At 33.6% G+C, this 15,418-nt stretch overlaps 1 protein-coding gene across 4 annotated transcripts; it reads right to left on the bottom strand.

Moving 5' to 3' along the window:
- Window positions 1-4,259: 4,259 nt before the first annotated feature.
- LOC110776640 (F-box/FBD/LRR-repeat protein At5g56420) lies at window positions 4,260-9,765 on the bottom strand. Of its 4 annotated transcripts, XR_008928520.1 has the most exons (6): window positions 9,619-9,765; window positions 8,129-9,031; window positions 7,468-7,632; window positions 7,057-7,374; window positions 5,045-6,209; window positions 4,260-4,920 (listed from the first exon to the last, which is right to left on the bottom strand). XR_008928520.1 is itself a non-coding variant. In XM_021981381.2 (5 exons), the coding sequence occupies exons 2-4, from the start codon at window positions 9,026-9,028 to the stop codon at window positions 7,105-7,107; spliced, it is 1,335 nt and encodes a 444-aa protein (XP_021837073.2). In that variant the 5' UTR covers window positions 9,029-9,031; window positions 9,619-9,765; the 3' UTR covers window positions 4,260-4,920; window positions 7,057-7,104. The 4 variants fall into 4 exon arrangements, 3 of the variants coding, with proteins under 3 accessions (XP_021837073.2, XP_021836956.2, XP_021836903.2); XM_021981381.2 differs by lacking the exon at window positions 5,045-6,209; XM_021981264.2 differs by lacking the exons at window positions 4,260-4,920; window positions 5,045-6,209 and adding an exon at window positions 6,816-6,861.
- Window positions 9,766-15,418: the final 5,653 nt, after the last annotated feature.

Here is a 15,418-nt window from a genome sequence, read left to right as displayed (position 1 = left end):
TTTCTCACTTTACCTATCTCTTTCTTCTTCTCCACCTCAAATAAGTATCATTTCTATACGTTTTCTTATGCAATTAGTTTTATTTGTTTCACATTCAAATTTCAATTTCTACAAACTTTAAATGCATCATGTCCTGTTGTTTCAAAGTTTTTATATCATTACACAAATAATATAACGTAAATATAAATTAAACAACCCGTGCATCACACTGGATAAAAACTAGTTAACATAAATCATGCACATCAAATTTTGTCACGTTTCAATGTCATTCTAAATTAAGTTGCTTTGTGAAAATCATTGCCTTAAAAGATGGAACCAAAATCTTGAAGGAGGTGTGTATCTTAGTCTTGAAGGGAGTAAAATCAATTACATCAACAAGTTTCTTCCATGAAAGAGCTTCACAACCTATTCACTATACCATGTTATGAATCTTGTGATGTCCTAGAGAATAATTGTCACTTCCTTTTTCAATGATGTAGTGAAAAAATAAAATTACTTGCACAACGAATTTGATGATTAACACGTTAAATTCTCAATATTTACTAAAGTTATAAAATGTGATATCCAACACTATAGATCGAGATGAATCCAACAATATATCATATGACTATATTTTCCATTAATTACGTAAAAATAACAATAAATGATCAAATTAGAGTGGTTTAATAATGCAAAAGTAAACATGATGTGATGGTAGTAGAACAAAGGAAGTGTAACCAAAGCTTTACTTGGAGTTCTAAAAGTGCTACATTTTATTTCTCTTTTCTGTTATATGAAGTATATATTTTTCTTTTTTCGGCTAAACAAAGGGATTCACAAATGAAAGTGTTAATAATTCTACAAGAAAAAAATATAATAAAGTACCTCGTCTTTTTTCTTTTTTTTAAACTTACGCAGGATACATTGGAAAACTCGTTGTTCCCTGAAACTATGGGAGTGTTCTCTCTATCGGATGAGACCGGGACTTATCGAAACTGATTAAACCTGACTGACACTTATTTGACATGATTAGAAATGTAAAATGTATTGGATCCGGTCAAACCTGATTGCGCGAGAGTAAAATTATTGAACCTAATTGAAGCTTATCGACCCGATTAAACCTGGTTGAAGCTTATAAATCCGAATATACCCGATTGCAACTTATGTAAACTTATTAGACCCAAACTAGTAATTAAGTGTCTTTTAAGATGAAGAGAATGACCCTAGACAAGTCGACCAAGCAAACAGGAGCAGCAAAATCCTATACGAGTACAAAGTAACCAACTAGACAAATAGACAAGTCGTAAACGCAAGTTTTGGATAACCATATAATATTATCCTATCCTAAAATAACTTTATTGCTTAAAGAGTTAAAGATAACATCATGACTCATTGACTCCCTCCTTAATCCTAACTCCTAAATACCTACTCCATCCATTTTAAAATGTTTGTTATGTTTGGATTTTGGCACGTTTATTAACATATAATTAAAATTCTTTTCTTTTTAATTTTAAATTTTCTAGATTCCATCATAAATCTGATTCCAGCTTTCCAAATTCTGACATTTATTTCTCTCTTTGAATATAGTGCAAACCTGTTTTTATCTTTTATTAAAAAAATTTTACCTCAATCCACTAATCATTGAAACAACCAATAAGATTGTTTTATTATCAAAATGAACCAATAATTAAAAATCACATAGATTGCTAACTTGTCATAATGTGACTTTTGATTGCATGAGATTTATTAAGTTGAAAAGTTGGACCAATTAGAAATAAAAGTTGGCTAAAAAAATAATAATAGTAACAAGTTTATAAATAGAAAGATTCTTTATGTAACAAACATTTTGAAACACTATTAAAGGAATACGTAACAAACATTTTAAAACGGAGGGAGTACAAAAAAAACTAGTCCGTACTACTCTTAATTGCAAGTTGCAACAACACTGTGGATTGGGCTTATTCATGTCTTTGGGCCACATTTTTTATCCCCAAGCCCATATGAGCCCATATCTACTACGGACTTGAGTGTTGTATTTTCTTTGCTTGGGTGTTGTTATTTTACGTCCGTTTTCTATGAAACCGTCATACGCACAATAATACACATGTAGACTTGTAGCTTAGCGGTTTATCTAAAGTTTTAATGGAAGGTCACGGGTTTGATAACTATAAGGCTCCGTTCTTTTAGACTTATTTTGACTGAACTTACATTATTTGAATTTAACTTAACTTATTTAAACTTATTTTATCTAAAATAAATTTATTTGTGTGTGAAAAATGTCTGAAAAAACTTATTTCTACTGAACTTAAATTATCTGAAATAAGTCAAAATAAGTCGAACAAAATAAGTTACACTTTAACTATATATTTTTCTAAAATTCATAATTGTATATGAAGTACAGAGTAGAAGGCGAGTACTTTTTCCAATTATTATGGACATCAATTTTTACATAATATATATATTTTTTAAAAGAACTAATTTTATTTTACTATACACTCTGCACAACTATACTAAGTACATGTTTGAAAATATCTACTCTGTTTCAAAATCCTAGATACGCCTTTGTATATAAGACCACTGATATCATCAATAAGAATATACATGAAATTAAATAAATTTATCTAATCTTATCAAAACTTATCAAAAGTTATTTTAGGTATAAACTTATCTGAACTTATTAAAATTTATATGAACTTATTAAAACAGATATGAACATGCTAAGAAATTATGGTGTAAATGAAGATAATGATGTGATACGTCATGATTGTCAATCTTTCCAAATAATTTTATTTTCCGTATTCAACCAAACAAGCACGCACTTAGTTAAAAAAATAAATTAACTTTCAGTGTGTAGGTAGTTTATTGAGCTTACGTGGACTCGAGTCTCGACAGGACCATGCTCCTCCCCCGTGATGAAAATATGGGCAACAATAATATGATATGAATACATCAAAAATGTCATCATCATCATATAGTACGACTGTACGAGTTACCCCGTATGTAAATAATGAATGAAGATCGAGTACATTGTAATCTGGCATCTGGGAATAAAACAACACCAACTTAGCCTCATTTTGTTGGTAAGATATGTACTCCTCCGTCCCGGAATACTCGATCCGGTTTGACCGGCACAGAATTTAAGGGACTTGAATTGACTTATTTAATTTAATAGGTAGTAGTTGATAGTGGACATTGCTACATCTACCCACTGGGTAGATAACCCACTACTAATAGAACATTAAAAAACAATTAATAAAGCTGATGTGGATTCCACTACCACACTCTCTATTAAAAAACATTAATAAAGCTGATGTAGTTTACCCGGTGGTTAGATAAAGTTTTTTCCTTGATAGTGGGGTATTATTTTAATGTAGTTAGTGGGAGGTGGGGTTGGGAGAGAGTAGGGGTTGAATTTTTAATTATTTTTTGTATGGAGTAGGGGGTAGGTGGGTAATAGGGGTGGAGTGAGAAATAATATAATATTGTTAGAATATTTCCATTTTTAGAAACAAGTCAAGTATTAAGGGACGACCCGATAAGGAAAATAGATCAAGTATTCCGGGACGGAGGGAGTAATACTACCTGGCATCTGCTTCTTCTCCTTCTCTTCCTCTTTCTCCTTCTCTTTCTGGGTGGAGTAATGCCTTTTGTTTTACTTTGCCAGGGGTTGGTTGTGGCATTATAGGCAAAACTGCAGTGTAGTTGCGGAATAGGCTGTCCATTCTAAGCTTAAATTATTTTGTGTACTCTGTTGTCCTGTTGATGTAAAAGTTTTTCTTTGACTTTAGTTCGTGTCACAACTATCTTAAGTTCTTATTTGTTAATGATTATATCCCATAATATTAGGGGTGATAATGGATCGGAGGTGGATCAGGTGGAGCTTCAATTACATTTTGGAGGTTACAACAATTTATATTCTTGGCTTAATTCTCTCTATCCCTTGCTATTCTAGTTGCTACAATCTTGGTCTTTGCTCACTATTTATTCAGTGCTCGTGAGATGTTGAAAAAGGACCATCATTCATAATTTTATTGGATCAATATTTTTCCTATGCCTTTTTCCTATTGATTTTTCTTTTGGGCATAAGTTCATGTGATTCGAACCCCTCATCCTAAAGTGTCTTAGTGTGAGAGAGGTGTATGAATCTTACGGAGTTAGAACAACTAAACGACAAATACAATTGAACTACTAGGTTGTGCCGAATTATCGTTTTCAAGTCAGTGGTTCCAAATTGTCACAACACCACCGAAATGCCAAATCCTTGTTCATATCCCAACAACTTCTTGTTTATATACTTCTATTTATATTTGAATAGCCTTGAAAACACCTACTTCCTCCGTCTCTAAAAGGTTGTGTAAAATAACACTTTTCACTTTATTAAGAAAGAAAGCAAAAGGAAAGCAAGTGGATTGGTAGTTTTGTCATTTGCTAATTTAAATAATACAATATGAGAGGAAACATAAACTTAAAAAGACAGACCAAAAAGAAAATAAGGGCAATCTTTTAGTGACGGAGGAAGTATTTATTAGTAGTTCATTAAACGTACTTTCACCTCAACCTAATCACCCTGTTAATTAAATCACTTAAATAACATTATTACTCCATAATTTTCATCTTAAGAAACTAAATACCAAATTCAGAATTGATGTGCTAATAATGTGCTATTGAATTACTTGAGCCATGCACCACCTTTGCATTAGTTGAGGCCTTCGAAAAGCTTGATAATAGCTCCACAAACTCAATGTCCAGATCTGCAACTACATTATACGTACTAGGAAAAATGACCATCTTGTCCAAATTCACAGCATGTTTGAGCAGAAACTCTGCTAGTCGAATCAGACCTTGACAATGTCCGTTGTAGGCGTAGATGATGGTGACCGTTTTAAGCCGTGGCATCAAACATGGTGTGTAAAGGTCTAGATCGAGCATAGTGTAGTCATCCTGACATTATTGCAGAACGATAAAACTATATTAAATGAAAGGCAGATTTGTCAAAAAGGATGTTTTATAACTCAAATTTTACGAGAAATGACATTATATATATCTTTTTTTTGTGAAATCGTACCTTAATGTAACTTTTTTTTTGCGAAAGACAACTGTTTCTGCCTGAGAAACTGTAAATATAATGTTCTGGGAATTAGCTTAACCGATGACGTATTTGACCGTAATCTCCTTATAACCGACCACCTGTATTATCGTTTTAGACGGTCCCTGAATATGTCCGAGGAACCTTCGTATCATGCTTAAATTAGATAAGTGATTATTAAGAGAGAAGGACTAGAGAGAGAGTAACTAATTTGCATCTTTAGGTAATGATTAGACAGCCTTTTTAAATGATTACATCAGAGTATTTATATGATTACACTGGGGTAATTCCGTAATTACGTCTAATTCTAATGAACAACTGTCTTTCTGAATTCCAGGGACATAAGGGCATTTTCGTCTTTTTGCATCGAGTTAGGCTGACCATGTGTATGGGCCCAAACAATTAGCCCCACGCTTGACATAGGAAATAACATCTTCGGTATGTCGTGTGTTGAGCGAATTCTAGACGAGGCAGAATTTGTTTCCCTTCTTCGTTTATGCCAATGTCGAGGAACTACCCCTTTCTTGGAATCGAGGGATATACCCTGTGTTCGTCGAGGAACCTCCTCATTGGGCGGAGTGTTGTCGGATGTGTCGCGTAGATTCTAATTCGACCGGCCTTCATCTAACAATGGAGATTTGTGAGCTGCAGAGGGATATACATTCTTCCCATGTCGAGGAACATGCTATAGCCCCAAGTGTCGGCGGAGAGTTTCCTTGGCCGAGGCACTCTATGGCCTCGGTTAAGGAGTGTCCGGTACGTCTTTGGTCGAGGAACTCCTTATCCTCGACCGAGGAGCTTGCTATTGCGCGACAAAATAACTGGTCGAGGGGCTTCTTCTTGCACATGTCGAGGAACCCTATGGCCTTGATTGGAGAATATCGAACATGCCCTTGGTCGAGGAACTCCTTATCCTCGGTCGAGGAGCTGACGTTTGTGTGACACATAGTCGGTTGAGGGAAGTCTTCTTGCGTGGAATAGTTTGCATTTCATCAACCGCGTAGACAAGTGCAAAAATAGTTTCAGAGGTATCACGCCTATGTGTCGGCCGAGGAACCTCTCTTTTTGTGATTGGGTTGTGTGGGTGTTGAGGAGTTTGGTTTCATTTAACTTTGCCATCCCTAGCAACCGGCGCCGGTTAGGCCTAGGTTACAAGCCAAAAAAAAAGTTGAAACTAATTAATGAATTAATTAAATATGGGTAATATAATTATTTATCTACATGGCACCTGTTTTTTTAATTCTAAAATAAATTAGAAATATAACAATTTCCTACGTAGAGCTAAATATGGTCGTGGGTTGGGCCGACCCGACACGAGAATAAATTCAAGGGTCGTGGCCAGGCCGCATTTTTAGAAAAAGCATGACACTACCCTACCTGACACGACAACTAACGCAAAATTTAGTAATATTAGGCTTAGGTACAACACCCGACCAGACAAGAGGGCGTGTAAGGGGCCATGCTTGGGCCTCAATTTTGAAATTTTCCGATATGGCCCAGTTCGTTACAAGCCGGTGTAGCGTAGGCCGAGCAGATTCAGGCCCAAGCCCCGTGAGCTCGGCCTGACCTACAACCATGAACCATCTTTACTTGGCGCTCTAATAACTGAGCAAATATGCCCACTTTGATCTGGATACAAATTTGTAGGCGACTTAAGAGTGCAACCTATTTCGGATGATTCTGAACAAGCCAAAATAGTCACACTTGTACTGGAAAGCCCAAGACTAATCATTAGGTCTTAGTGTCTTACTGAAAGCAACATAACCATCTCCCCTTCCAACTTTTTTATCCAAGATCTGCCATCACATAAATTACAATAATAAGTTATCCCTAAAGGAAGTTCACAATTAACCTAAAATTAAACCAGCACCTAAAATCTTACAAACTAGCTAGCAAACTACAGAGTACTACGTAGAAGTCAGGATGCAATCAAATGCCGAAATCAATGATACACCATCAATACTAGAAGTTTATTAGAATTGAGTCATTACCGGTATGAACGCCGAGAGAAAAATTGAGGTGACATTGTGCAACTGCCCCTAGTATACTTCCGAACCGAAGATTACCCTTGCATTTGATGAGGCCCTTGGAAAGCTTAATAATTGCTTTACAAACTTAAACTCCTCTGCTACTACTGGTTCATACATACTGGGCAAAATTACCATCTTTTCCATGTTGACAGAACTTTTAAGCAAAAATTCTGCAAGTTGAAGCAGCCCTTGACAAGGTACCTTGTATCCCCGGATGATGACAGTTTTGAGTTGTGGCATTACACAAGAAGAGAGTACATTGAAGTCATTTGTCACACCCTGTACATATAAATATCATCAAATTATAGCTTTATTATATACATGGAAGTCTATAAATGATGTCGCATAACTTGATGCACAAAATACACGTACCAAATCTCTCCCTGGAGCATTGCATATTATTATGAGTTCTTCCAAGTGAGGCGAATTTCTCAAAACTATACAAAAGCCAAAGAGAAGATCTTCTTTAGCCCATGACTCAATATGTAAACGCTTCCATCTAGTTTGTGGGAAATATTGCTCCTGAAATATTAATTGCTGAAAGGAAATGAAAGGATGTCAAAAATCAATAACCACTTCCTCTTTCTCGTATGATAAGAAGCAAATTATAGCACCTCAATGCAGCCTAGAGTAGATCTCTAAGTTCATTTTAGACACGTTTCATAATCTAATTTAATTTTTACCAAAAGCAAAGCAAGTTACAATGTTCAATACACTAATGGTCAAGCGGTAGAAGTTACAACGTTAAAAATGTTGTGCAAGATTGATATACAAGTAGTATGAAACTCAGCCACTCAAGCAGTCCAAGAGTTAATTGAGCTCATTATACATCTTGTTAAAAACAATGAATAACAATCAAAGAGATAGTGCCGTATAATTCACCATCATTATTTCACTTACCATGTGGTTGCATCGATCATTACGACACAACACCTCTTACATGAGAAAAATATAGAAACCGTTTGCCAACAAGAAACAGAACAACATCACAAATCAAGTAAGTGTAGGGTTTTGTGGAAACAGGGAAGCTAACCTGAAAACTTTCATCATAAAATTTGATAACCTCAACATTGCAAAACCTCTTAAATAATTCATCAATCTCGTCAATGCCATCGCAAGACCAAATGCTGACTTCGCGAAGAGATGAAACATCAACCACTTGTAGACGTGGCATGGAGGAGAAAAGGATATTCAAAATCTTTACGTTGGGGCAATCAAGCAATAAATCACTGTCAAAAGTTATATATAACTTCTCAATGCTGGGAACAGAAAAGCGCAGCTTCTCCAATTCATATATCTCCGCTAGAGCCAACACTTGCAATGACGAGCAACCGGATATAATCTTATTCAACACCTTATTCTCCACTTCAACATATTTAAGCGATAATATTTTAAGTGATCTCATTTGTACTTGGCTGAGCTGCTCGATTTTACAACCAAGAAGTTCCAGTTTTACAAGAAACTGACTTGTGAAAATACAACAAGGCAAAATAGAATCAAAAACTATATATCCAAAATGAACATTTAGTTCCTTGACTTTCCTATCAATCGCAAATCTTATCCATGATTTTATATCTGTGATTGATGACTCATCTTCACGCATATCAATATTACAGAAATGAAGCAGGAATTTATCAATGGAAACCCTTTTGTGAAACATTAGCACATTGCGCATAAATCTAGCAAAATGAGGAATTTCTTCCCCGTAATCTATCTCTCCAGTATGCCAGTTTTCTGGTTTAAAATATTCAGTGTCATTAAAATTAAGAGAGGGAAGCAAAGTCCACAGATTATCAAGTCTGCGAATCAAAACGGTTCTAATAGCATCTAAAATGGGCAGAAAAGATAGGATGTGCACCAAAATTTCATCAGGTAATTCACTCAACCTATCTCTGCCATCGTTTGTGTTAGAGTCCATGGTTGTTGAGGCCATAATCTAGCAGCAAAACAAAATTAAAAAGCTTTAATTCAGACAGTATATTCATCAAAAATAAAACTAATGGTACAATTTCCCCAATTGAAAAGATTACAAAAATTAAAAAGCTTAATGCAGATAATATGTTCCTCAAAAATAAATTGAATGGTACAAGTTCCCCACTTAAAAAACAACAAAAAAAAAAAAAGCTCAATTCTGATAGCATATTCCCCAAAAATAAAATTAATGGTACAATTTCCCCAATTGAAAAGACTACAAAAATTAAAAACTTTGATTCAGGGAGAATTTACTTCAAAAATAAAAGTAGGTCAAAATTACTACAGTTATAGTACGATTAAGAAGCTTAATTTAGAGAATATGTACATCAAAACTAAAATTCGGTCAAAATATTGGTACAATGAATAAGATAAGTTTAATTCGGCGAGTAATTACATCAAAAAGCAAAATTAGGTCAGAATTAGGGGAGCAATTGAAGTGAACAACAAAATTGAATCCCTTAATCCATAGAATATACTAAAATCAAAAAAAAAATCAGGGAACAATTGAAAAGAAAGAAAAAAATTCAATGTAGAGAAAGAACAAATTACCTGATTATAAGAAAGGAGGTTTCACGGGGATTTCCAAACAAGCACTCCGTACTCCGTAAATGCTGGTTGAAGGAAGAGAAGAAGAGGGAAGGTGGCAATGCAGAGTTGAAGACTGAATAAAACTTCTTATAATATGAGTCCGGCCCTCCGGTCCGAAATTTGACGGGCTTGGGAAGAATTTTTAGGCCCGGTTTTTGGGTTTGGTTTGGCCCGAAATTTTATCGGGCTATAGGCAACGTAAAACTAAACTTTTAGTTATAAATTTGGTCGCCTGATGTCCGACGTTTTAGGCCCCAAATAGCGGGTTTAGGAAAAAATGGCATGAATCTTGGCCCGCCTCGACATACAGGCTGATTTTTTATGTATCGCATTTTGTTCAGGTCTAATTTAAAAATACACTTTTCTTTTTCTGGCATATCATGGTCCCCACTTCCAATCTATATCGGAGTGTCATGTGTCCCTCTTAGAAAACATCTTCTCATTTTATTTTATTTTATTTAAATACTAGATTTTAGCCTGTGCGATGCACGGATTCTATTAAATTGTTATGTTTAAATAAAAATCCTATGTATATACTAATTTTATATATTAGATTAGATTAGTTTTTGATTTTGCATTGAATTTCATTTTAGATTTTTTTTTATAACTATGAGAATGTTTGTTTTTGGATGAAATTGTACATGCGTAATATTAAAAATTAATTAATAAAAATATTAACGTTGCACTTAATTATTTATCTACGTGGCACTCTACTTTTTTTTCAATTCAAAATTAATTTTTAAATCTTATTTTTCATTGGCAGAAACCATTAGATTTCCTATGTGGCGTTTTAATATTGGATTAATGTTTGATTTTAAATTGAATCTTATTTATTTTATTTTAGATTAGTGTTTGATTTTGGATGAATTTTATTTTAGATTTATTTTTTAATTATTAGAGTGTTTGATTTTAGATGGAGTTCTATATATTAGTAATTAAGTAATTAAATATATCTATGTGGCACCTAATTAATTATCTATGTGTCAATTGATTTTTTTAATTCAAAAATAAATTAGAAATCTTATTTTACATTGGCCGAAAACATTAGTAATCCTACGTGGCGCCCTAATACTTCAGCAAATATGCCTCCTATATATATAATATTATATTAGATTAGCTTTTAAATTTGCATTGAATTTCATTTTAGATTTTTTTTTTTAATTATGACAGTGTTTGTGTTTGGATGAAATTGTATATGCGTAATATAAATAATAAGTTAATAAAAATATCTACGTGGCACTTAATTATTTATCTACATGGCACTCGACTTTTTTAATTCAAAATTAAGTTTGAACTCTTATTTTTCATTGGCCGAAACCATTAGATTTCCCATGTGACGCTCTAATATTGGACTAATGTTTGATTTTAAATTGAATTTTATTTATTTTATTTTAGATTAGTATTTGATTTTGGATGAATTTTATTTTAGATTTATTTTTTAATTATATTATTAGAGTGTTTGATTTTAGATGGAGTTGTATATATTAGTAATTAATTAATTAAAATATCTACGTGGCACCTAATTATTATCTACGTGGCAATCGATTTTTTAAATTCAAAAATAAATATTATTTTTCATTGGCCGAAACCATTAGTAATCCTAGGTGGCGCTCTAATATTTCAGCAAATATGCCTCCTTTATATATATATATATATATATATATATATATATATATATATATATATATATATATATATATTAGATTATGTCTCTTTCTTCTCCAATTTCATGCATGTCTCCTAACGACAAAAAATAATTCATGCCCTTTCACCTCCAATAAATCTCATGCAGTTTATATTAATAAAACACGAAATGAAATACATTTACTCTTTTTTGATGAATTGAAAAATTTAACTCACTTAAACGGAGTAAAACATAACAAAAACCGAGCATAGCACGAGGTCAATACTAGTTATATTAATATTTCTCTCCCTCTAGTCCACACAATTACTCACATCATCTTTTTACTACAGTAAATAATTCATTCACAATCCCACTTCATCTTATTTTAATAAATTTAACTCAATATACTAAAACTATGTGTCGATCAAAGTGTAACTTTTAATTAAATACGTAGTACAGGTTACCGGCATATAGATTAAATGAGAAAGACAAATACTCTCTCCGTCTCTTTTTGTTCTTCCTGTTTAAAATATAAGAACAGATGGAGATGGAGGAAGTATGAAACAATATTGTGGGTGAGTAAGGACCTTAAATACATTAATATTTTTAATTTAGAAGTTACTAAAAATGGAAATGTAACTCCGGAAAAAATAAGACCGGAAATAATACATGTAACTCCTAAAAAATAGGAAGGGAGTATGTTTAAGGCATACCATTATGGATCATTTGCACCAAAATTATCACATATAAGGGAAAGAGAGTGTATAAAAGTGGAAGAGCTATGTTGCAAAAAAAAAAAAAAAGTGGAAGAGCTTAAGAGAAAAAAAAAAAAGAAGATAAATATAGATGGTAAAAAGGTGGATGGATGAAAAAAATAGTGAAAATAAGATATATAAGAGAAAATATGTAAATGTTATCGGAACTTTTGTGTAACCGCCTTACCGGAAAGACCACTTTGATTAATTAACTAATTGGTTCTACTGCTTAACTAATTTGTTCCATTGTTTAACTAATTAGTTCTAATGCTTAACTATGAATTTCATTACTTAACTAATTGGTTTTAGTATTTAACTAATTAGTTCCAGTCATTAACTTATATGACACTAATGTGGTCTTTTGTGTAAAACCGCCTTATATAAAAGTTGACTGGAAAAATATTATTTAAAAATGCAGAAATATAACAATTATTATTTTTGTTTTTACTTGGGCAGTAAAATTTACTTATGTGTCAAACCTGTAGAAATGAATAAAATCCCCTTTGAATAATTTCCCCTGTAATTCATACTCCCATATATTTTACCTCTATAAATATACCGGCAATCTAGGCGAGACATAAGGGGAAAAAACCTAAACATAATTAGTACTTATAAGATTTTTCCTCAAATCATTTCCATCTCCACTACTTTTAGGAGATACTAAAATTGTTCAAACAGCAAGTGACAAAATATCTAATACCTATTTATTTGCCCCATATTTCGTATTTATTTAGTCATCCCTATTGTTTTACTATTTTAGATCGTTTCTATTATTTTACTCATATATACTTCTCCGTAATATTTTAAAACTCCAAATGATACGCTATACTTGTAATCACCAGACGAGGGAGGCTACATCGCTGGTAACCAGCGACACAATTACCCCATACCCGGGGTAAAATTGTAATTTCCGCTCAAGAGTTCAAAAGTCAAACAAAGTATTACGTATGGGCAACAATGACAGTAATTAGTACAACAATGACACTATTTTAATACAACAATGACAGTATTTATGCAAACGATGACAATACTTATATAACACTTGTATACATACTTTTGCTCATTCATTTAATATGCAACACTTTTATCCATTCATTTAAGTAGTCTCTTTACTTTTTATATTTCATTACAGTTGTATACATAATTTACTTTTTTTGGGTGATTGTGACAGTATTTTAATACAACAATGACAGTATATATACAACAATGACAATACTTATATTACCAATGACAGTATATACCAAGTTAGCAACACTTTTACACATTTATTTAAAGGTGGACAATGTTTCCAATTTTTTTTTTTTTTTTTTTTTTTTTTTTTTTTAAGGTGGGTATGGGGTAATTATATCGCTGGTTACCAGCGATGTAGCCTCCCTCATCACCAGACAATTGGATTTCAATACATGTCATTTTTGTACCAATACTTCTTATTAATTTACAATAAAGCAAAAAAAAACTTTAGCAAATAAAATTTGTTTCGCTAATCATTCTAGGCAACAATTAACAAACATAAAAACACCTGCACTCAAAATACATGTACTAAGGCTCCGTTTGGTAGGGCGTAAAACATTTTCATGGAAAACGATTTTCCCCTTTTCAACAACCATTTTACGTTGTTTGCTTGGGTAAGGGATGGAAAACAATTTTCCATGACTCCTTCCAAGGTGAAAAGCTCTTTTCCATTTGAAAGGGAGGGAAACCACTTTTCCTTCTTTTCTCCTTACCTCCTTCTCCTTTTTTCCCTTCAATCTTCACCATCTTCTTCCCTTGAAAATTAGTTTGAAATCGTGTTTTCCCTTGAAAATTGTTTTCCATGGAAAATCATTTTACAATAAAAACGTTTTACCAAACGGAGCCTAAGATTGTCCAATAATTTTTTAATTTAGTAATTTCATTAATACCAAAACGTACTTTTAAGATAAAGAAATGTTGCCGTCGCAAAACACAATACTCACCTATGCTAAAAAAAACAAGCCAAAACCAATTAAAAAAAACTACTATTGGCAAGAATGAATAAAAAACAATCTACTGCATCTTCCAATCAATGGAAACACCTTAACCTTTGCTAAAGATGGCTGTGGGCCGGTCCGGCCCGAAGCCTGACCCAGGACAAAAAAACCCGGACCGGCCTGAGCACGAAAAAAGCCCGGCCTGAGCAGGAAAAAAGCCCGGCCTGACACGGGCACAAAGTCGTGGGCCGGGCTTGAGCCTTAATTTTTTGGAAAAAGCACGGCACGACTCAACCCGACACAACAAAGCACGCTAAATTTAGTAAATCAGCCTTAGGCACGATGGCCCGGCCCGGAACGACAGACATGGGCTTGGACTGGGCCTTTTTTGAACTTTTCAACCCGACCCGACACAATACGGGCCCAACACGATTAGGCCCACGGCCATCATTAATCTTTGCTGACTTGAACAAGGCTTTACCCCGGACTGGAACTGCAAGCAGAGTGTAAGCACTCAGAAGCTGCTTCACTGAAGTCAGGCCACGTTTTGATCAAACAGTATTTACATAAAACCATGTGAAAGCTTTTCTTTTCTTACTTTCGTTCCGACCCCTCTACTTCAACAAGTTGTCTCTGCAAATGCACAATAACTGATAAGCACTACATATAGTGATAATCAGGGAGAGGTAAATCATGTTGAAGATTGATGAGAGTTTTAATTAGTTTGGCATTTACATTAAAATTATTAGCAACAAAACGTATGAGTATAGTATGAACAGAAATAGAAGCAACATAAACCGTGCATTCAACTATGTAACCAACTCTAGATTTCAGGTGTACCAGATTTAAATGGGAAGCAATTGTGTATCAGCACTGAATCTCAGGAAGACATTCAATTAGTCGATTACTAATTTTCTTACAACCAATCTAAACAACTGAATGAATACAAATCTCCTGCACTCTGCACTGTGCACTCTAACATAAGCTCTTGGCCATTAGTACAGAAATCATCTGGTTCTCAATCAAGGCCCTTACAACATACTAGTTGTTGGATCGTGCGCTAGCGCGCACGATCCCTCAAGGTATACAAAATTATTTTTGTAAAAATGTTACTTAAAAGCTAGGAACTTACAATTTATGGTAAATGCTATAAATGATATGTTAAAGTTAGATGTTGAATTTACATGTAACGGGAAATAGAAACCATATACGTTTTAATTGATAGTTCGAAGGTACAATATATAGGAAACTATACCCAAAGAAAACAATACATTTTGTATAGCAATGGAAGGGTGAAACCGTAAATGCTCTATTGTTAAGAATGAGACAAAATAAAACAAAGAAGGAAATAAGGGGCATGCACGTAAATGCACTATTGGGTGAATAGTAATCAAAGTATGAAGCTTTATAAGTGTTAGGATTTATGCTATGGG

This window comes from Spinacia oleracea, chromosome 2 (assembly GCF_020520425.1).
Source record: "Spinacia oleracea cultivar Varoflay chromosome 2, BTI_SOV_V1, whole genome shotgun sequence".
In the NCBI taxonomy this organism is placed as follows: domain Eukaryota; kingdom Viridiplantae; phylum Streptophyta; class Magnoliopsida; order Caryophyllales; family Amaranthaceae; genus Spinacia; species Spinacia oleracea.
Note: the sequence above shows the minus strand (reverse complement) of the source record. Positions and strands in the feature narration are given on the sequence as shown.

Coding starts and splice junctions, on each gene's coding strand:
- LOC110776640 (XM_021981381.2), bottom strand. CDS start 9,028: ATGGCCTCAACAACCATGGACTCTAACACAAACGATGGCAGAGATAGG. Junction 7,633..8,128: donor TTTATGATGAAAGTTTTCAG/GTTAGCTTCCCT, acceptor ATTTCCTTTCAG/CAATTAATATTTCAGGAGCA. Junction 7,375..7,467: donor ATGCTCCAGGGAGAGATTTG/GTACGTGTATTT, acceptor TTATATGTACAG/GGTGTGACAAATGACTTCAA.